General features: G+C 31.1%; 1 protein-coding gene across 1 annotated transcript; it reads right to left on the bottom strand.

The window, feature by feature from the left end:
- Window positions 1-13209: 13209 nt before the first annotated feature.
- On the bottom strand, window positions 13210-14958 carry LOC121797771 (transcription factor MYB108-like). The gene is made up of 3 exons (XM_042196480.1): window positions 14681-14958; window positions 14298-14427; window positions 13210-14088 (listed from the first exon to the last, which is right to left on the bottom strand). The coding sequence occupies exons 1-3, from the start codon at window positions 14844-14846 to the stop codon at window positions 13518-13520; spliced, it is 867 nt and encodes a 288-aa protein (XP_042052414.1). The 5' UTR covers window positions 14847-14958; the 3' UTR covers window positions 13210-13517.
- Between the last annotated feature and the right edge of the window lie 8566 nt (window positions 14959-23524).

Here is a 23524-nt window from a genome sequence, read left to right as displayed (position 1 = left end):
TAGTATCAATGATTTTTATTATTTCTTATATAAATCGATTACTTTTCTAAACATCCATTTTTGTATATGCAATTGATGGGAGAAAAGGCGAAGACATAAAAATTGTTTTGACTCTCCTTTTTTTTGTTTTATTAATTCCTAAAACTTCAATTTAATATGGATTTCAATTTTTTTTGTTACTATCCTTGTATTTTATTATAAATACCATATTATGTCTACAATTACGACTAAGTTGAGTCCTAAAAATGATAATCTTAATTCTGTATCCATATCAAATAAAATTGTTCAAAATTCATGATTTATTTATATGAATATGTGATTGAAATTCATTGTGATAAAAAGAATCCTTGTGCGAGTCTCCTATGTCAAGTCATCAATATTTGTTACCCAAGTACATTTGATGGAATATCATAAATAAGTATCTCGAATTAGTTCCCCATAGGCAAAAAATTCTCTACAAATATAGGTGACATCCAAAGTTTTGGAATGAATGATATCAACTAAGAATTTGTGGCTCCAATACCATGATTGCATAACTTGAAATCTCATTTTCACTACAATGCCATCACGTAAAGCAAAATGAGTAATGTGGAAATGATGTCATTATTAAGGGAGCACATCACTTGCATTAATTTGACATAAAACTTAATTATTTCTGAATGGGATTTTGATTGGTTACTAAGTATCTAAGCATGTGATTAGGTTTGCAAATATTAGTCGGTTAAATTGTATGTTGACTTTGACCTATGTTTAAGATTGATTTGGTTTGATAACTACTCAATAGGCTCAATGTGTAGATTTTACTGATCTCAAAGTAATTTATTTAAAATTATTAGAAAAGTTTATTAAGTTACTCAACTTAACCAAACAGAATTCAATTTAATTGCCACAAATATCAAAATATAAACACTTGTTTATTTGGCGACGAGATTCATAATATTCTGGTTTACATATATCAATTGATCGATAAATGATCGAAAATAATGCTTGAATTATTATTTCAATATTAGACGTTTCAAAATCAAATCACGACTACCGACTTTTATAAAATATGATTTAAGAGTTTAGTTGTGTCTTTATTATGTGGCACGTCTATAATGAAATAATCTCTCCATTTTTAATTTTCAACTCTCCATCATTTTTAATTTCTGTTTACAATTCACATCTATATTTAAAAAAAAAACAAATACATGTAAGTTATTAGTTTTTTTTCATGAGATGATTGAGAAAATTATAAAATCTTAATTGATTATTTTTAAATCTTACTCCCTCCGTCCCTGGAGAATATGCACTTTTGGGCTCGACATGGGTTTTAATGTAAAATTGGTAAAGTAAGAGAGAAGTAAAGAGAAAAAGTAAATAAAGTATTATTAGTGGAGAATGAGTCTCACCTCGTTAGAGAGAAAAAACTCTCCAAATTCAAAAGTACATATTCTTGTGGGACAGACTAAAAAGGAAAGAGTGCATATTCTTGAGAGATAGAGAGAGTATAAATTTGACTAAAAATTGACCAATCTTATTCGGCAATTTATGATTTATAGTAGTCTCCATCAAATAGATAATACATTCTCATATCGAACGTATGTCTTGTATTAATATTATATATAAACTAATTACAATTTAGATTATATCCAAACCACAGCAGTTAGATGTGATTTTGTTTAGCTCTAGATGATTACAAGGTCTAGGATACGATATTGCTCAAATAAAAAGAACTCCCTTTGTTTCTTAAAGAGTATAAATTCTTTCATTTTTAGTCTACTTTGTAAAAATGATAACTATCCATTTTAAGAAATGAACCACACAATCCACTTACATTAATTTCATTATTTTTTCTCTTCCTCTCATCTCTTACTTAACCTATTTTTCTCTTTCTCTCTTACTTTACCAATTTACATTAAAACCTAGATCATTTCCAAAGTTCCTAATTTTTAGGAATAGTATAGTTTTAGATAATTATATACGTACACATGTGAAACATGCATTTCTTTATCATATCCTACGTCAAATTTATAGAAAAAATCTCTCTTTTATTTTTCGAAAATATTTAATTTCATGTCGACTTTTATGAAACTTTATTAATTGAAAAGTTTTATAAAATGAGAGTAGTATTTTTGTTTTCCAACCAAAAGCGTACTTCACTATAGTGATAGTACTTCAACTTATATAGAATAACAGAAGCTAGAAATGAACTCAAAGACAGTATTATTTTAATACTTCAGTCTTCATAGTAGAGATCAAAGATCACTCACGTTACAACTCTAAAATTCATCAAATTTTAATTGAGCTATTCTATTGCTTGCCAAATTGATATATAAGGGATCGATTATTTTTTCATGCGATCAGCATTGATTAAATCTCAAAAGAACAATTAAGAAAAAAAACATCGAATTCTTATTGAGGGCTTATTAGCATTATGATAATATCAATTCTATCGAAAAGCTACGTCAAATAAAGATTTACTCCCTCCGTCCGTGATTAAATGTCACATATTTGACTGGCACGGGTTTGAAGAAATTGTTTGACTTTATGTAGTAAAGTGGGTAGAAAAGTTAGTGGAATGTGGGGCCAACTTTTATATATTGATTTTATAATAAAATGTGAGCGGAATGAATTAGTGGAATGTAGGGTCCACTTATCAAATATAGTAAAAGTGAAATGAAACATTTATTGGCGGACGGACGAAAAAGGAAAAATTGGACATTTAATGACGGACGGAGGGAGTACATCCTATCTACATTCGACGACTTATGCTACGATATTAGGTATATTTTTCCCCATCATAGAATATGCCATGACATAAGATGCAATTAGGTAAATTTGATCAAAATATTTGTCCAATAAGTGCGCCGTTAAACAGTTAATTCTCTGAGTATTTGAAGTCGATTCAAATTGCCGTCTTTGGTAATAACATGTGTCATGACATAATATATATCACAAATCTTCAAGTAGCACCATGAATTATTTTTCCTCTTTAAATTGATAGGGACAAATTACTAGCTAGTGTAACTCTGGAAACTGAGTTCCATCACATAAGTTGATTGACTCATACTATATGTATGTGCTCATATTTGAGGATTTGATTGGTTATGATATAAAATGTGTGTGTGTTGATTTGATGATAGTAACCAAACACTTTTCATTTGCCTCTATCTCTATGTAGCCATCTTTATGTGGGCCCAAGACGAATTATAATGGGGCCCATTAACTACTTCAGCCCAATCACGAGTCTTCACGTGGCACTATTCCAAAGTCTTATGGCTTGTTTATAAGTCGTTGAAATATCAACAAAATATTGAAAAGAAAATTCAAAGATCCACAACTGTTGTGGTGGACTCCACTTGATCATACATTCATCGCTAGGTACATTAAAATTTGATGCATTTATCATATACACATACAAATTTATCATATGTGTTTAGTTTTTTATACTATGAGTAGTCTTTGTACTTATAATGCCCGTGTGAATAGTCTTGTCTTAGAAGTTCTAATTTGTCCGAATTAGCTTAACTCAATCTTAAATAATTTTGAATAACATAACATTATTATAGAGTTTTAAAACGATGTTATATGTAATGAAACGAATTCAAATTTTATGGAAAGCCAATTAAAAATGAAATGTAGATCTTGAATCATGTTGTTTGATAGTATTACACAATTATTAAACAATAAAAATTAAAAAAAAGTTGAGTTCTAAAAACTCTCGAGCACTCATTAGCCGTTCCTAATATCAACTGTGTGATCAAACCTAATCAACAGAGTGAGTATTTTTCATCATTATTTTATGAAAAATACGAGTTCAGTTCGAATTTTATTAATATCTTTTAGTTATATGCATCAAAAAATAATGGTTTGAATCTCTTAACAATGAAATTGAATAAAAGTAATTACTCTAGGGAGTACTATATAGTATTGTGTGATGGATAGGGAAAGATACAATACATACATTTAGTGATGTGGGATGTTTAGTTTCCTTGATATGGGATGATGAGAATTAAAACATGAGAGAATTTAGTGATGTGGGGCCCACAGAATTAGAACCCAAAGCTAATGTTCAGTGTACAAGAAATATTCATGCCCTTATTCTTTCCTTTATGAGTAGACTAAAAAGCCCTCATAGCTTTTGCATAATGAGGTGGAAGGGTGGGGCAAATGAGTCATTCAAACTCCAATTCTTGGAGGAGTCTTCAAATCTGGCCCAATTCTTACCTACATGGGAAGAATTGAAATCTGCCCCAATTCTTGGCTACAGTGCGGGCCGACCTCCATTTGGCAGGCCACCTTCCGTTAATTCTTGTACTCCAAACACCAGGAATACCACTAATTGGTCCAAGAATTGATCATAGTGAACAGGCCCTTAGCTTTAAATCAAAGAGTAGGCGTTATTAAATAATTATACACTTCGAAATGTTTGAAGTTGTCGATGAATATGAGGTACACAGAAAATCTAATTAAATTTTGGGATCAAATAATCTTTTAATTATGATGATAAGTTAAATGATTAGGAAGGTTATTCCACACGTGGCTAGGAAAAGGAAATCGGCATCTAGTTTGGTGGCTTTTTATTTCAAGGGTTGCGGCTACATAAGAGCATCAGCAGTGGCGCGGAATTTCCCGCGGAATTCCCAAAAACGTCTTCTGCCACGTCATACGGACTTCCCACTGTACAGTAGCGGACATCTCCAAGGACTTCCCGAAGGACTTTCCACAATTAAAAAAATCACAAATTCACAATTTAAACAATTTCCGGAATTAAATAATTTACAGAATTAAAATTTCGACACAAATAGGGAAAAAATTCATTAAATAAAAAGAGGGAACATCATTTTTGGTCCACGAACTTTGCCAAAGTATCATTTTAGGTCCGTGAACTTTAAAAATATCATTTTAGGTCCATGAACTTTGAGTTAGTATCATTTGAGGTACTTTTTACTATTTTCAAGTTTTTTTGGACGAAAATACCCTCAATACCATAAAGTGTATATATTTTAATTAATTTATCATATACTCATAATTTTTTATAAATATCTTTACAATATATTTTTGACAAATTTTCTAAATATAATTTGACCTTAAATATTACTACCTCCGTCCCCCAAAATTCATCCCAGTTTGACCGGGCACGAGTTTTAAGAAATATAATGGAAAGTGAGTTGAAAAAGTTAGTGGATTGTGGGACCTACTTTTATATATTAGTTTTATAATAAAATGTGAGTAGGAATGAGTTGGTGGAATATGGGACCCACTACCAAAAATGGTAAAAGTGAAATGGGACAAATTTTGGGGGACGGACGAAAATGGAAAACTGGGACGAATTTTCAGGGACGGAGGTAGTATCACTTAATTTTGTGACATGCAAATAAAATTGCTTCTTCAATTTTTTATATTAATTTTTTAAAAATTGAATAAAGAACTTTTCTTTAATAATAAAAAATTGAATAAAGATCTTTTCTTGCATGTCACAAAATTAAATGATAATATTGAAGGTCAAATTATATTTAGAAAATTTGTCAAAAATATATTGTAAAGATATTTATAAAAAGATCTTTATTCAATTTTTTATTATTAAAGAAAGTTCTTTATTCAATTTAAAAAAAAAATAATATAAAAAATTGAAGAAGCAATTTTACTTGAATGTCACAAAATTAAGTGATAATATTTAAGGTCAAATTATATTTAGAAAATTTGTCAAAAATATATGGTAAAGATATTTATAAAAAATATGAGTATATGATAAATTTATTAAAAATATATACACTGTAAGGTATTGAGGGTATTTTCGTCCAAAAAAACTTGGAAATAGTAAAAAGTACCTCAAATGATACTAACTCAAAGTTCACGAACCTAAAATGATATTTTTAAAGTTCACGGACCTAAAATGATACTTTGACAAAGTTCGTGGACCAAAAATGATGTTCCCTCAAATAAAAAAAAAGAAAAGTACATTTCACCAAATTAAAAAAAAAACATTTCAATAATTAAAAACTACATCAACGACGACCCATCCGCTGCCTTACTTCTTCAATAATATCGTTCTGAAGCCGAACATGGGCTTGTCTTTGGCGCATGTCGGAAAATGCACGGACTCGATCGACATCGTCATGGGGTATCCCCATGCGTACATTGCTAGTAGCCACGCCGTGGCTTGGACCCGCAGCACCAGCATCATCATTGGTCTAGTCAGTCAGTGCCGGACCTTCATCTTCGACAATCATGTTGTGCATGATAATACATGCGTACATGATATCGGCGATGCTGTCAACATACCACAGCCGTGTTGGACCCTTCACTACCGCCCATCGAGCCTGGAGTACACCAAATGCCCACTCCACATCTTTGCGCGCTGCCTCCTGGCTACCTGCAAAATATATCTTCTTTTCATCTGCTGGGCATCTGATCATCTTCACAAAGACGAGCCACATAGGGTATATCCCATCCGCCAAATAATAACCCATATTGTGCTGGTTGCCGTTGGCGATGAAGTTGACGGTCGGACAAATGCCCATGCACTACTCGTTGAAAAGGGGCGACAACTGGAGGACGTTGATGTCGTTGTTAGACCAGCTACTCCAAAATAGGCATGCCAAATCCACAGCCGGTAGTCAGCTACCGCTTCAAGGATCATCGTGAGATTCTTGGCCTTGAAACCAGTAGTGTACATCACTTTCCAGGCAGCGGGGCAGTTCTTCCATTCCCAGTGCATACAATCTATGCTACCTAACATCTCCGGAAACCCATGCTGATTCCCGTGCATATCCAGCAGAGCCTGACAATCTTCGGGGGTAGGCATCCGAAGATACCTACCCCTGAATATCTCCCTAACGCCCTGACAAAAATACTTCAGGCAATCGCAGGCAGTCGTCTCGCCGATGTGGAGGTACTCGTCGAACATGTCGGCCGCGCCTCCGTATGCGAGCTGCCTGATTGCGACAGTGCACTTCTGAATCGGCGTGTGGCCGGGTTTACCAGCCGCATCCTCCCGCACCCTGAAATACCGTATCGACGCTCCAAGGCGTCCACGATACGCAGAAAGAGCGGACGATGCATCCTAAAGCGTCGCCGGAACAGGTTCTCCCCAAACCGTGGCTCCGGCACAAAGTAATCCTCATACAACCGAGCGTGGGCAGCAGTGGCGGATCTAGGGGGCAGGTGGGGGCGGTCGCCCCTACCCGACCGTCCGGAGAGCCTAAATTTTTCATTGAATGAAGCCGAAAATAGCATATCCGCCCCCTCCGTAGAGTGTAGAAATATTTTTGTTTTCAATAAATGTCATATAAAATGTAGTAGTTCAATGGTTTGGTTGTTGGATTCTTATTTAAGATGTCTAGGGTTCAATCCTCCACAAAAACATATTTTTTTTCATTTTTCATTTTTTATTTTATCCATTCATATTTCTTCATATTATCAAAATAATACATTTAAATACTTTATGTAATCTAAACTTTTACTAAGTTGCATATATTATGTTGTTATATTTATTCTTTAGTTAAAATCATTTTTAATCTTGTGTTAAAGTCTTTTTTATCCTATAGTACTTATAATTTGATCCATGTATCTTAATTATTCTCTATGTAACAAAATAAACATTTTAAATATTTTTGAAATATAAATATTTAGTGCTCTACTTATATCACTTTTGTATATAATATTTACAGTGATTTAAAATGTACATATATTTACAATAATTTTATATTTTAAAATGAATAATACATATTTGCAAGCTAAAACATGTTTATATTTATATATTTTTTTATTTTAAAATGAATAATACATATTTGCAAGCTGAAGTATGTTTATATTTTATTAATGAAGCTAGTGCTACTTAAATATTAATATAATATTTATTTATTTTATTATTAAAAATAATATTAAATTAAATATTTAATATTTAAATATAAGTTCCGCCCCGCCATTTTCGGGTCCTGGATCCGCCACTGGTGGGCAGCGAGGTGGTCCCGGGGTATTATAGTTCGACGATAGATGGGTCGAGGTACCGCCGGCGCCAAGGCTGCTTGTTCCTCCCTCTCCGCTAATTCCCGCACACGTGCATGAATCAGACGCATCATGTGTTCATAATGTCCACCACTACCACTACCACTACCACTACCACTACCACTACCAGCCATTCCAGATATATAAAAGAAATGTTGAGAGATAAACTTGTTAAAACAAGTGTTGCGAATGAAATGCAGTTCAACGAGCCGTATATATAGAAATTTTAAAAAAAATTAATGCAATAAACGGGAATTCCGCGCGGACGTCCGTGGGAGTCAACGCAATGGCGGACGTCTGCACGCCCGTCGCGATGGAATTCTGCGTAACGCCGCGGAACTGCGGTGTCCTTGGCGGAATTCTGTATCCGTGCATACCATGCACAATGGTGGACGTCCGGGCTGAAATTCCGCCGGGACGGGCACCATTGCTGATGCTCTAATGCTTCCGTCTAGGAAGCCCAATTTTTGGCAATTAAATTAATATATATATATATATATATATATATATATAGGGATGTATTCATTTCCTTTTCCTATATTTCCTCCTTTTTCCTTCTTAATATCAGCCATTAAATTAGAGAAATGGACGGTCCAGATCAACACTGGGTAATTAATCCCGTGTTGCATTATTTGTCCTATTTTGTGCATTATGAGGGTACAATAGTAATCTAATAATGGCTGGAAACCGCTACGAATAATGCACCACATGGTCACGAGTAATGCATATAATTGCCTATATAATGCACAATATGTGAACTGCAATGCATACGAACAAGATGTGCTGTGTTATGATGTTTGACACACGTTTCTTGTTTCCCCTAAGGGTTTAATAAGCTTAGGGGCTAGGGTATAGTACGTAGACATGTATGTAATCTTCACATGGTAACGAATAATGCATATAATTGACTATATAATGCACAATTTGTGAACTGCAATGCATACGAACAAGATGTGTTGTGTTATTATGTTTGACGCACGTTTCTTGTTTCCCCTAAGGGTTTAATAAGCTTAGGGGCTAGGGTATAGTACGTACGCATTAATAACAAATTATAAAACGATACGAATAATTCACCAAATTGTCACGAGTAATGGATGTTATTAACTATATAATGCACAATATGTGAACTGCAATGCATACGAATAAGATGTACCATGTTATGATGTTTGACACACGTTTCTTGTTTCCCCTAAGGGTTTAATAAGCTTAGGGGCTAGGGTATAGTACGTAGACATTACTAAATACACGTATGTAATCTTCAATCCGTTGATTAACCCATATACACAATACCTCTAATAATGCATAATATACTGAGATAATGACAATTAACAGCTACATAATGCACTACCTAAACCAAATAATGCACATACGTATATTCCAATAACAACAATTTGATAGTAATGTCTACGTACTATACCCTAGCCCCTAAGTTTATTAAACCCTTAGGGAAACAAGAAACGTGTGTCAAACATCATAACATGGTACATCTTATTCGTATGCATTGCAGTTCACATATTGTGCATTATATAGTTAATAACATCCATTACTCGTGACAATTTGGTGAATTATTCGTATCGTTTTATAATTTGTTATTAATGCGTACGTACTATACCCTAGCCCCTAAGCTTATTAAACCCTTAGGGGAAACAAGAAACGTGTGTCAAACATCATAACACAGCACATCTTGTTCGTATGCATTACAGTTCACAAATTGTGCATTATATAGTCAATTATATCCATTACTCGTTACCATGTGAAGATTACATACGTGTCTACGTACTATACCCTAGCCCCTAAGCTTATTAAACCCTTAGGGGAAACAAGAAACGTGTGTCCAAACATCATAACATGGTACATCTTATTCGTATGCATTGCAGTTCACATATTGTGCATTATATAGTCAATTATATGCATTACTCGTGACCATGTGGTGCATTATTCGCAGATACCAAAATGTGGCAGTTACTTTTCCGTCAAATGTCAATAATAACCCTGTAATGCATACAACCATCTTCTATAATGCAACACGGAACCAGTTTTATAGAATCAATCTGATCCGTTGATGCCTTAGATCTAACGCGTAATATTAAGAAGGAAAAATGATCTAAGATGTGAAAAGAAGAATAACGCTCCCCTATATATATATATATATATATATATATATATATATATATATATATATATAGGTATGTATTCATTTCATTTTTGTATCTTTTGTTCTATTGTTCTTTTTAATCTCAGCCCCATGATTTTATCATTCGACGGTTAGATTGATGCCAAGTGTCATTTAATAATGCAGATTTTCAGTTGAATAATGCACACTGAATAATAATGCATCATTATAGTGTAATAATGCAGATTTTCAGTTGAATAATGCACACCAACTAATAATGCAAATTTTTCGTCAAATAATGCAGATCATCACAACCATCCAATTCAAGGATCCAAGGGCTGTAATTAAAAAGAACATTGGACTGAAAAGCTGCGAATGACTTTAACACACCCCTATATATATATATATATATATATATATATATATATATATATATATAGGGTTGTGATCAATTGAGATTTTTTAGCCTAATTGAGAATTGAGATCCATTATTAGCCACTCATTTTTATTAAATGAGTGGTCCAGAATTTACCACATGGAAAATATTTTTACATTAATTAATTGTGAAAGGGCAGAATGGTAATTTCATCATACATTTTATTTAATAAATATTTTTTATTTTTTAAAAAAAAATAATTTTTTTTTTCGATTTTTTATTTTTATTATTATTTTTATTTTTTTGTCAACTACATATACAATTCATTTCAACTACACACATATAATGTCAACTACATATACAATTCATGTCAACTGCACATATATAATGTCAACTACATATACGATTCATATCACCTATACACATATAATGTCAACTATAAGCTGTTGACATTTGATGTGCAGGCTATTGACATTTGATGTGCAGGGCTATTGACATTTGATGTGCAGGCTACACATCGTAGTTGACATCGCGTGAAAATTAAAAAAATTTAAAAAAATTTAAAATTTTTTTTTAAAAAATTTTAAAAAAATAAAATAATAAAAAAATAAATTTTTTTTAGTTGTTGACATTTTAATACGAGTTGTTGACATTTGATATTCTGGCTATTGAAATGAAATGACGATAATACCCTTAGTTGATATAATATACTTGTAGTTGACATTTCAAAATGAGTGGCTGAAAATGCATCTCAATTCTCAATTAAGCTAAAAAATCTCAACCTAACAATACCCTATATATATATATATATATATATATATATATATATATATATATACTTATTTTCAATTCTAATGAATTAAAATTTAGAAAGTTGACGTGGACACGTGGAAGCTCATTAACACCTCTTTCCATTGGGACCACTTCCGGTGGCCTCTCTCTCTCTCTAAACGGCACGCGGCCTATGAACATTCCCGCCGCCAACGCTCCACATAAATACACACTATTTTTATTTATTTATTTATACCTACAAAAATATATATAATTAAAATGCACGTAAAATTGGATATGAGAATTTATTTGGAATGTATTATTTATAAATTTTTTATGAATGGTTGAAACACGAGACAATTAACTAACCAAGAACGAAACATATATACATTTTAGAATTATGTTGCCTGACATATAAATACCTCGTGGTCTAGAGTAAAAGTTACCGGCAATTTTAATTACTAATAAGTTAATCGAAAGTCATATATAGCTACTAGACAAACATTTTATAAACCACTAGACAATTTTTTTTACAAATGCTACTTGATCAGCTACTAGTGCAATTAATTAAAGCTTTGAATTAAGTTAATTTAGCATCATTAAGTGAGTACAGCTCAGTTGAATTCGGGTTATCAAATATATTCCACTTTGATTGTAGATCCAAAATTTACTGTATATTAGATAGGAAAAAGTCGTCTAATCAAGGAAACCGCTGTCCTTTAGGAAATCCTTATGAAATATTAAGAGTATTAATTTAACAAAAGTTTGTTTAAGAAAAAACCTTTTTATTGGAATCACTTGATACGAAAAATCAAGAATAAAGAGGGGGTGCTGAATCACTTTCTTTTGAGTTTTTCAGATTCGATTGATAATGATATAGATTTAAACTTACTATTTTAGCTAAATCTATATTTTTTCTACTATTATCCCTTAATGTTCTGTATTTGTGCGAAGTTGACATGTGTTACACCATAGAATAAAAGTAAGTTTCCCTCCCAAAAAATAGATTATATGGGAATAGAGTTTACTTTGTGTAGGGTTATGTTTTTAAAAATGAAAAGATTTACCATAAAAAATATTCTAATAGAACTCATAATTAATTACATATTTGTTGTATCATAATCCTATGTGATAAACACATATTAACACCAAGGAAATAGAGATAAATTATATAGAGGTAGTATTAAGCAAGTTTGTAACATCCAAAATGAACCTTTGTCCGTACTAATAATGTGGTTTGATTATTATAACGCTTAAATGTGTATACTTGTAAGCCACTCACGTGGCATTTTTCAATGACATGATAAGATCATAGTAATTGGATGTCTTATTTTACACCAATATTGGGATATTTGGCATATAAAATTGCAGAATATTCTATAGCCTTAAATCATTACTGGATTGCTTTTTTCCTTAATCTAGACAACTTAAAAAGCATGGGGGGCTTCTCATCTGGTTCAGGCCCCAATGGCTATGTTCCCAAAATTCCACAAACTGAAAAAATTGATTAAAATAACAAGCAACAAAGACATTTATGTTTATAAAGATAGTGGAATCAATTATGCACACCTACAACTATCTTTTTATTTTATTCATTTAATCACAAATCTTATGCTACATGTTCATCTCCAAACTCCTTACCCCCTCACCTTCTTCTTTCCCCCCTTTTTTTTCTTTTCCATCCTTCCCTCAACATATCATTTTAGCTCCACTTGGATTGCTTATGTCGTCCTCTCGTCAAAACTCTACTCCTATTTTAGACCCATGATATATAAAAATTATTATTTATTCTTAAAAAAAGAAAAGAAAAACAGGAATGCTATATATAATCATTTTGGTTTAATTAGTTTTGTCATACTCGTAAGAACTCCAAAGTAAAGTGTATTCATACGAACTCCTTCTAGAAAGTCATATTTAGAAATAGTAAAACGCTATGAAAATATTTGGAAAACAAAAATAGAAAGAAAGATATGAAAGCTAAATCATTAAACAAAAGAAAATAAGTAATTAGACACTTGTAGTGAATCTCAGTTCACCATGATGAAGTTACAAATTCCTTTCATTTATCCCCCACAAACAAAATAAAAAAGAATTACAATCATAAAAACTAATATATCATCAAAGCTGATAGACCTTGTCCCCTCTCCACAAATACTATCAAGACATGAACCTATTTTAATTTCTAGGGTTTATGTATCCTTTGTGATAAAATGTTGATTAATTAATTAACTACATACATATTTATATTTTCATATATAATCAATCTCAAGCACTCCCATTGAACTGCTGCTGAAAGAACCACAAATCATCAGCACTCCACGAACTCTCCGTCGCATCTCCGCCGTTCATCGCCCACTCTCCGGCAAAATCCAGCCCTTGATTGAAGTATCCACTCGGGCTAGTTAAAGACTGATCTCCGTAGCTAAATTGATTATTATTGCAATTCGCCGGATCATAGCCATCCTGATTGCCGCCGTGACTCGCCGGGTAATTATTGTAGCAATCGGTTAAGTCCGACGCCGGCGTCCCGAACGAGTCGGAGGAGGCGGCCGTGCTCGAGTTCTCCCGAGTGAACCCGGGGTAAGCGGGCGCGATTTGGGCTGGGCCGACGTCGGGATTCGCGGTGTAAGAAGGGGCCGAGGCGGAGGGGGCCGCGGCCGAGGCTTGGATGCGCTCGACCAATCTCGGCATCCAAAGGTAGCGCATGGTGTCCTTGAATTGCTTGCTGTTCACGTCACATTTCAGCTGCTTCGCATGCTTTTGCACACGTGTGCGCCAGTAGTTCTTGATCTCGTTGTCTGTCCTCCCCGGCAGATGTTGTGCAATTTTCGACCATCTACAAATTCATATTTCAAATAAATTTAGTTTTTTAAAATAATTACGTTTTTTTCTTGAATTTTGTTATATTTTCTAAGTTTTATTCGAGAATATATATTTTCCATATTCTCGAAAAAAGTTTAGAAAATATAACCTGATCAGTGATAGATACTATGATTCGGTCACTGATCACGTGTATATTTTAAGAGAAAATGGAATAAAAGGTACCTATTGCCCCAGCGAGAATGGAGTTCGAGAATGAGGAGCTGCTCCTCTAGAGTGATGTTGCCGCGGCGGACGTCGGGGCGCAAGTAGTTCAGCCACCGCAATCTACAGCTCTTTCCGGTTCTCTTCAAACCTTAGAATAAATCAATAAATCAATTAATTAGTTAATCATAATACTAGATATATAATTAAAGAAGAGAAGGGAAAAAATAACAAACAAGCTATAGTTGGTAAAGTTTCACACGTAAATTGTTGGACCTTTTGTATGCTTTTTTAGTGGATTTTAGACTCGAATTCTTTGCTTGTACGGACATAGATCTTTATACATATGCATATCTCAAATCAATTTAAATAAAAAAAATAGAAATAAATACTTATATATTTACCTGCAGAGCGAGCTAGGGAATTCCAACGGCCTTCGCCATGGTGGGCTATGTAGTTGATGAGAGTGAAATCTTCATCAACTGTCCATGGCCCTCTTCTTAGCTCCAACAAATCTTCTTCACTTTGGTTGTAATTTCTTGATGATGATTTTGTGCCTTCTTGATCCATGTTGCTAGCTATTTTCTCTCTCTAGAAATTGATCAAGAAAAGCTGGTGATGGATGATATGGTATTGAAAGAGAGAGAGAGAGGAGTTGAAGTGGGGTTGTGTTGATGTGGATGAGGATAAAGAGGGAGTGGCTTTATATAGATGGAATAGGAGAGGGTTTGAAAATGTGGCATGTGAGAGAGGGAGAGAGAGAGGGATGATTAATTAATTTGCTAATTGTTGGCTAATTAGTTTAATATCTCTTTCTCAAAAATGGAAGTAATATAAAATTAGTATTTAGTTAAGCGAGTGAGGGCTTGAAAGTTGACTGTTTGACTTAGGCTTATTTCTCTTGTGTGGAAAATGGTTTATTTTTTTATTGGTGTGTTATTTTATTTATATTTATTTTTATATGTGTGTATTTTCGGATCAAGTTGCATTGTCTTGTATATTTCCACAACGGAGAATGTGTTGGTGCAATAGCTAGATTTAATTATTTAGGAGATACGGCATGTAGAATGGTACTATTAATTATAAATAATGCGATTATCGTTAATTGTTGATGTGTGATATACTGTTTTCGAGTCTTGAATTTGGGTTTTTGATGGTTCCATTTGGACAATGAATAGTGTGGTGATTTATATACTTATTTAAAGGTAAACTTGTGTGACCTTTAAAGTACAAAAAGAAAATATATATATGACAAGTTGATTTAATCATGGCATTAGAAAATATTATTGTGGAGGCATTGGTGAAATAATAACGACATTTAATTAGTGATATTTCCTATCACAAATTAAATATTGAAAATGTAATTATTTGGGCAATACTATACCGGCCTAATCTTGTTAATTTACATTTTCGATGTATATATTGAATTAATAACATTTACTATATGTTTCTGTTCATTAGTAGAGTGATTAATATTCACTATGTCTCGTAAAAATAGGAACATTTGGGACATCGTTAAAATTATGAAAGTATGTTAATAGAAAACGAGGTGCACCTTCTCAAAAAGAAAAAATTATCAAAAATAGAAATGAATTATTTTTATAGAACATATCAAAATGAAAAATATTTTTATTTAACGGAACGGGAGAGAGTACTTTATAAATTTAATATATATTATACACGTCATATAGTTAGTAGATCAACCTAATTAACGAGGTGCATAGTTTATTAGGAATTAGTAATAATAAATATCGTAATAAATTAATCGTCGGCATTTTAATGTTAACACACAGCTATATAAATATATTTATATACTTCAAGCAACCCCTTTTATTTAATTATTGTATTGCAAAGGTTTAATAAGGTTGTGATAATATGTAAGAAAGTAGTGTTTTTACTTTTCAGCTGCATGTATTTCTATAGGAAAAAATTAATTGTTTACACATTTTCTAAAAATTACTTACGTGATTTAAACTTATTCATTAAATTTGATGAATTTTTAGCCAGCTTATAAATTCAAAATAAAAGCTATTAATCCTATTAAATGTTTGATAGTTATGGAGTGTAAGTCTTTGGTAGTATTAAATTTTGGGAATTAAATCAAATTAAGAAAAAGATTGCACGAGTTTTCGCTTATTGAATTTATTACTCTATCTTCACGAATTAATATATATAGAAGGCACATTTATCCCCGATTAGTTGAACTTTAATTGTAGCTGGACTCTTAAACTAGGATCTCGAGCCTATATAACATAGACGGAATTATTCATATATATCTATTTCTTTTAAATTGTGTCACACCCCCCAGGCAAGTTCAATTGTCAAATGCTTCTTTTTGTTACATTTAATCCTTGGAGAAAATAATAAATGTGTTAATTATACATACTGTATAATATGGAAGTCTCAATACTAGACTACACGAATAATATAAAATTTGTTTATTAGTATCATAATGCATAAGAAATTCATGTTAATTAACTTGTAAACTTGATAACACAACAAGTAAATATAAGCTGTTATATCTTGATTTAAATGTTCTCATTTTTGGCTTGGTCTTGGTTATGTTTCTCTTTGTACTCTGCAACTCATCTTTCTTAAGGTTCGAGCATTTTAAATAATAGTATAAAAAAATTTGATCTATATGTTTTTCCGCAAAATTTAATTAATAAGAATACCAACGGGCAACGGGTAACAAACGATGTGTACTTTGTTCTCATAGGTTGTGTTTGTTCTCCATTGTCTACTCAATTTTTACAGTGTATAACCTTCTTTTAAGTCAACACATACTTAAAGGACTTATTGATCTCACCCCTTTCACTCCTGAAAAGTATGAACATTTGGTTCGGCACAAGTTATAATATATATATAATTGATAATTTGCTACATATATAATAAAAGATATTCTCAATAATAATGCACCTTTTCTCAATAAATTTTTTGGCTTTCTGAAGATAAGAACATCTGATCAACCGGACGTTCAATTTTATTTTAACGTAAATTATAATATTTGTTGAAAATCCTCGATGATTTTCATGAAAATCAACATGATCGATCCTTCTAGTTTAATGGAGTACTACTATATATTATGCTAGATGGCAAAAGAAGGAAATTCAACTAGTTGACAATCTATATACAAGTATTATTTATATAAAACGACATTTTGCATGAATTTCGCAATATCACAGTTAATTAATGCGTAAATAAATAACATTTTGACTTAATTAAAAAGTATCGGTTGATTTCAAAAACAAAATTTCACATTAAACTTCCTTGTTGCAACTGGTATCTTGAATGTGTAGGCTATAAAGTTTTAAATAAATAATGAACTCTTTTGCATGTATTCTTGAGATTAGTAATCATATAATTCTTCATTTTAGTTACACGCATGCAAAAGATTTCCCTCCAGCTAAATGCGGCTGTTCGTAAATACTCCATCCGTTCCACAGTAATAGAGACATTTCATTTTGAGCACTCGTTTTGAAAAAATTATAATAAATAGTTAAAGTAGAGAAAGAGTAAATAAGATAGAGAATATGGTAGATAATACTATCTATTACTATAGAACGGAGGGAGTAGAATGAATACGTGTGAAGTTTTTTCACAAGTTGATAAAACTAGACTATGAGATAGTATATATTTTATTATAAAGTTAGTATATAAAAATACAAATTTTACAAAATTAAAAATAATACAATATTTAAATCAAGGTAAGGGTGACATTAAATCACGGGAAGAGTGAACAGATAATACTAAGGGGTATGCCGATCATGCGCGTGCAAAGTTTATTTTATTATTGTATCGACAAAAAGAAATTAAAGGCAGTAAAAATTGTCCTTCAAAAAGCTAGTACAATTAATTATACTATAAAATATTGTATTGTACGTGTGTATATCCCTATAGCTAGTAGGCGTTATCTTTTCTTTTTGTGCCACATATAATATAATCACATCTATATGATTTCCTATGATATTGTTTCACTAGACTAGACACAGAAAAACATCAATCAAAATTAGACTTTCCGATGATGTGCTTTTTTCAAAATGTTTCTTACATATATTCGCAATTAAATTAATTACACATGATAAAAATGAAACTTTTTCCCTCTTAATTAGAATTCGAACATAGATTCTACATTTATCTTGAAAAGAGATGCTTTCAATTCATAATCGAATGACTGAAAATGGTTATTCGTGTTCAACGACATAAGCTTAATTGTTGATGCCTAAGCATAGTTAATTGTATAAATATGCAAAACCATGTAAAAGAGAAAAAGACATCGTCTAGGAAAATGTGTGGCACATCGTAAGAATAGTTAACTACTATTACTACTACTAAATTTGCCAATTATATTCTCTGCATTGATTATTAGCTCTAAAGTGATTCTACTGGGATTCATATTCTTTTGCTAGTATCTTCCACAACTATTGCAGATTAAAAGCTCTTATCGTTTAATTAGATTCATTTGATTTAGGCATATCAAATTTACACTTTTTAAAACCAGCTAAAGTATTAGTATGATAAGTCGAGGCACAATGCATTAGATACTTCTCTACAAGTTGAAATTTAATAAATTTCTAGTAGTTGTGCTCATAAATTCATTCCAACCTATTTTTCGAAGCTCAATCCGTTAGTGTAGATTTTATTAACTATTTATCACTATTCTAGATAAATTATGAAACGAATTTCTAACTTTGAACATTTTTATTTACTAAAAACATAATATAACGTGCAAATAATTTATAGTGTCATTAATTTTTGTATCAGAAATGTTAAAAATGAAACAAAATTAAAAGGAGAGTGTGAAAGGATACTCCATAACAGTGGCCGAAAAGGCGAGGAAGAAATAAAGAAATAGAGTATTTAGTTGTTATTTTTTTCTAGAGGGATTCCAAACAATAATGACTTCTCCTTAAAGGGGACTTGCCAGATTGAAAGGGTGAAAAGTAAATCAAGAATATTTATGTTTTTACATAATATAATATGATGAATGTATGTTCATATAAATGTACACGTGGCCCAACAACACAAATTCTTTCCTTACAAGACTCAAACTCTCTCCGAAACCCTTCACCAATTCTTTTTTTAATAAGCCTATTTTTATCATATCTGGTCACCTATAAGTCTAGTTATATTAATTTATTTTTGTCACATTTCATCAATCATATTCTAATATACTTTTAATATTGACTTTGTTGCAAAAGTTGGATCATAAATTAGTCAATTTATTTTAGTAGTTCGTATTTCCTTACACGGGAACCATTTATATGATAGATTCTTGCACAAATTCGGACAGAAGTAGCTTGAATTTGGTTTAGTTTCTTTTTTCTTACATTTTAGAGATTGAGACTCTGTTTTATTTTAGAGAAAATATATAATTAAATTAAAAATTAATGATAAATTCCAATTTTTTAAAAAGCAAAAACTTTAAATGAACTAATAGTAAATCTAAACTAAACTAATTATAATACTCACTTATTTAGTCATTAATTTTTAATTACCTCATAATTATCCCGAATTAAGAGTTGCAGACGTCCACAAACAAGCTAATTATTCACAAACACTTATACACTACAATAATGATAATTTAGCTAACAGCATAATTAACTATTTAATTGTAAGTAACAAAAAGCAGGAATAGTTTTTTCCAAAGATTAGTAAATATCTCGAACAGTATTAGCCATTAAAATAAATATGATTAAGACTTCAAGCAGACTTGATTTTGTCAGTTAGTCTAATCTCTGTGGGTTTTGATTCGCTGTCTTAATTTCAACAGATTCTTGCAAAATTAAATCAATCATAATATTGTAATCACCATCACAACACTAAATTTCTTTCTCATTTTGTCGTTTTCTTATTCATAGCATTCTCGAAAATTTAAGTTCTTTACTTTATTTTGTTAACGTTCAGCAGTGGAGTATTATTTTTACTTTATCTATGAAAAATAATTTCATTATGCTATTTTAAGATATCTGAAAAAACAGTTTCATTTTTAAAAATAGAACATTCTTTTTTTTATATATTATTCATTTTTTTAGGAGAGATGACTCATTTAGTCTATATACCCCACATCAGTTGTTCTCATAACCGATGTGAGAATTGAGTCCATAACATGTCACCAACAAAAAAAACTACTCCCTCCGTCCCGTGCTACTCGCACGTTTGCTTTTCGGCTCGTCACAAAGTCCTTACACTATTTATAATTTAAGTTAGAATTAATGCATTTAATTAATATGTTAGTTTAAGTTAAGAGCTCTTTTATTAAGTGATGTCTCATTACACCTAAAATTCTTTTTTAATTACACAAAAAAATCAATCCCAAATTTACGGCCTAAAATGAAAAGTGCGAGTAGCATGGGACGGAGGGAGTATTTTTTATGCAAAGGTGTATTTAAAAGTACTACATATATATATGTTCATAGCAGTACTATTTAACTATTTTCACCAAAATTTATTAATTAACTAACGAGTGACTCCTACAAAAAAAAAATACAATATGTGTTTATAGCACTAGTAGAATAAAGAAACAGCGAGATTAAAAGACACTATAGAATCTCTAATTTTCCTCTTATTATTAAACACTTACATTTTATTTAATCTTCGTATTTTATACAAATAAATTGTGCATATAATTTGAAAAAAAAGAGACCACGTAGTGAATCTCTTAATTGGGTCAAAAGATTAGCCTAATTTTGGGCTTTTGACTTTTACTGTAGACTGTTAGCTGTTAGCTATACTAATTCCATCTTATCCTCAAAATTTTTGTGTTTAAATAATTTGGTAGTAGTATATGGCAGTCGAACGTATCCAAAATTAAATGAAATTCATTCTCAATAAATTTCCTCCTTTTGTTATTACTTGTCACTAATTTTCTTTTCGATGTATCTGTTATATTTATTTTATTATAAAATTAAGTACTATAGAAAAGTGAGAGTAAATCCAAATTTCACTAACTTTTCCATTTTATTCCCTTAAAACCTTCCTTTTTTTCCTTAAAACCTGAGAAAGATTAACTTGTGAAAATATTAATAGTGGACGGAAGGAGTACTTCACTAGCGTTACCAATTACCATCTATAACAAAATTCAAAATATTGAGTAAAATTCTATTCCATGTAAAGTGTTAATTTCTTGCCCCTTTATCTAGATTTAAGACTAGATTAACACTTTATTATACTAGTAGTAGTATTTAAATTTTAAAACTCATTATACCATAGTGGATACGATTCGAATAGGCTTAATTGTGTGAAAGTTATGCTTGTGAAACTGTCTTGTCAAGAGGCGTCTTTGACCCAAGTGCAGACTGTCACATTGTGTTAAACTATATACTTTAATTTTCTTTTATAATCTTTTTGACCTCAAAAGCATTCGTATTTGGATAATTGTTTTTAAGGTAACATTACAGTTCAAATTCTAAATAAAACATTTTAATCGAATTATAGGTTACATTATAAAGTTTAGTTTTGATTTAGAGAAAAAGGCTCGAACTTGCATATGACAGGTTTGTGACAAGCGGTTAAAAGTCTTATATATTGCATAAATCTATATAGAAAATAGCAATTAAAACCCAAATTAAATAACAAAACGCAAAATAATACCAACGACCTAATAACCAGTAATTATAGCCTTCTGTCGTTAAAATTTTAATTGATTTATACTCAAATTAGTTTAAAGATAGTTCGTGCATCTAATAGCAACTATCTTCGTCTCTTATAATTTATCATCATTTAACCCGACACGAGTTTTAAAAAATATAATAAAATGTGGATTGAAAAAGGTAGTGATATATGACTCTTATTTTTATATGTTAGTTTTATAATAAAATATGAATGTAAATGAATTAGTGGAATATATGGTCCACTCTAAAATAAATGGTAAAATTGAAAGGTAATAAATTTTAGGAAAAGACAAAAATAGAAATAAATGACAAATTTTCAAGGACACAATGAGTAATTAATACCCTTAATCCAAGACATTTCAACACATATCCCAAGATAATTTTGTTGAAATGTTAACGGTTTATAATTTATTTAATAGCTAAATGTAATTTATCCATTTTTTATTGTGTGTACACGACCATAAAATACAAAAGACTAGTGGCTGAATGGAGTATGTACATCCATCGTAATCATACATGAAATTCAAATTCTAAGAATACATGAACCTTTTATGTTTCAGTCAAATGAATTAAATTCTATTATCGTTTCTACATTGGCTAAACTATTGACTTCCTATCATAGTATTACATAGGCAAATTGATGTCATGTAGTATAATAATTTCGTCTTGTGAATATTTACCAAACTCTGTATTTTAAAAAATAGCTAACTAATTAGTACAAAATGGTCAAAAATTCAACTTACGACAACAAAATAAATTCAAAAGCCCTCGCATACGCACAAAGAATACATGGTGTGGTTCAAATGAAAATATTGTTAGAATTATGAGAATTATATAACTTCTACATTTAATGCAATAAATTAAAGTGTAGGTGTCGTTCAATAAATTAACTTCGTGTCATTTAATATTATTTACAAAAAAATACATTCAAGAAAACTAGTTACCTAAAAAAGAGAATTTATGTAATATGCTACGGACTAATGTCACACTTGTCTTGTTCTTGTTCCACAAAAAAAAATCATATTTTTTTAAAATTAAACTATCTTTAACGCGTTCAACTATATTTCTCTTTCTTAATTATTAGTAATTCAGCTACATTTTTCTCTATCATTAAAACATTTAACTATTTTTTTTCTTTTAAACATACCATTTGCTCCCCTTCTTTTACCCTCTTTTTCTCTTTCTTCTACTTTAATTATTCTCTTCCATATTTGATTCTCTTTCCATTTAACATTTGAACATTTTACTTAAAGCTCGTGTTTAAAAGAAATGCATTAACTAGTATGAGACAAAAAAACTATAGTACTAAATAATACAACTATCTTATAAAAGCTCGTGTCATCCGCAATATGACAACTAATATATGAGACAACAGCACAGCAATTTAATACAAATTTTTATTATCTAACTGAACTCAAATCTAATTAACTAATAGTAGAAGATAATTATGCAAAAATGGGAAACGAAAGCATACACTCGATTCGATTCCAATTCTCTCCGAGTTCACTCCACCCACCCCTACCCCAAATTATGACAAAAAAAAAAAAGAACTCAAGTAGTTGCACGAATGGACTTTCGTCTCGATCTCATCATATTAAAGTAAATTAGAAGTAGCTCTACTTTTAGTGAAAATTA

This window comes from Salvia splendens, chromosome 4 (genome assembly GCF_004379255.2).
Source record: "Salvia splendens isolate huo1 chromosome 4, SspV2, whole genome shotgun sequence".
In the NCBI taxonomy this organism is placed as follows: Eukaryota; Viridiplantae; Streptophyta; class Magnoliopsida; order Lamiales; family Lamiaceae; genus Salvia; species Salvia splendens.
The sequence above is the reverse complement of the archived record's forward strand: the minus strand, read 5'-3'. Positions and strand labels throughout refer to the sequence as shown.

Excerpts from the sequence above, each read along its gene's own strand:
- LOC121797771 (XM_042196480.1), bottom strand. The coding sequence starts at position 14,846 with ATGGATCAAGAAGGCACAAAATCATCATCAAGAAATTACAACCAAAGT. Across the intron at positions 14,428-14,680 it reads TTCCCTAGCTCGCTCTGCAG|GTTTGAAGAGAACCGGAAAG; the intron begins GTAAATATATAA and ends ATTTATTCTAAG. Across the intron at positions 14,089-14,297 it reads CATTCTCGCTGGGGCAATAG|ATGGTCGAAAATTGCACAAC; the intron begins GTACCTTTTATT and ends ATGAATTTGTAG.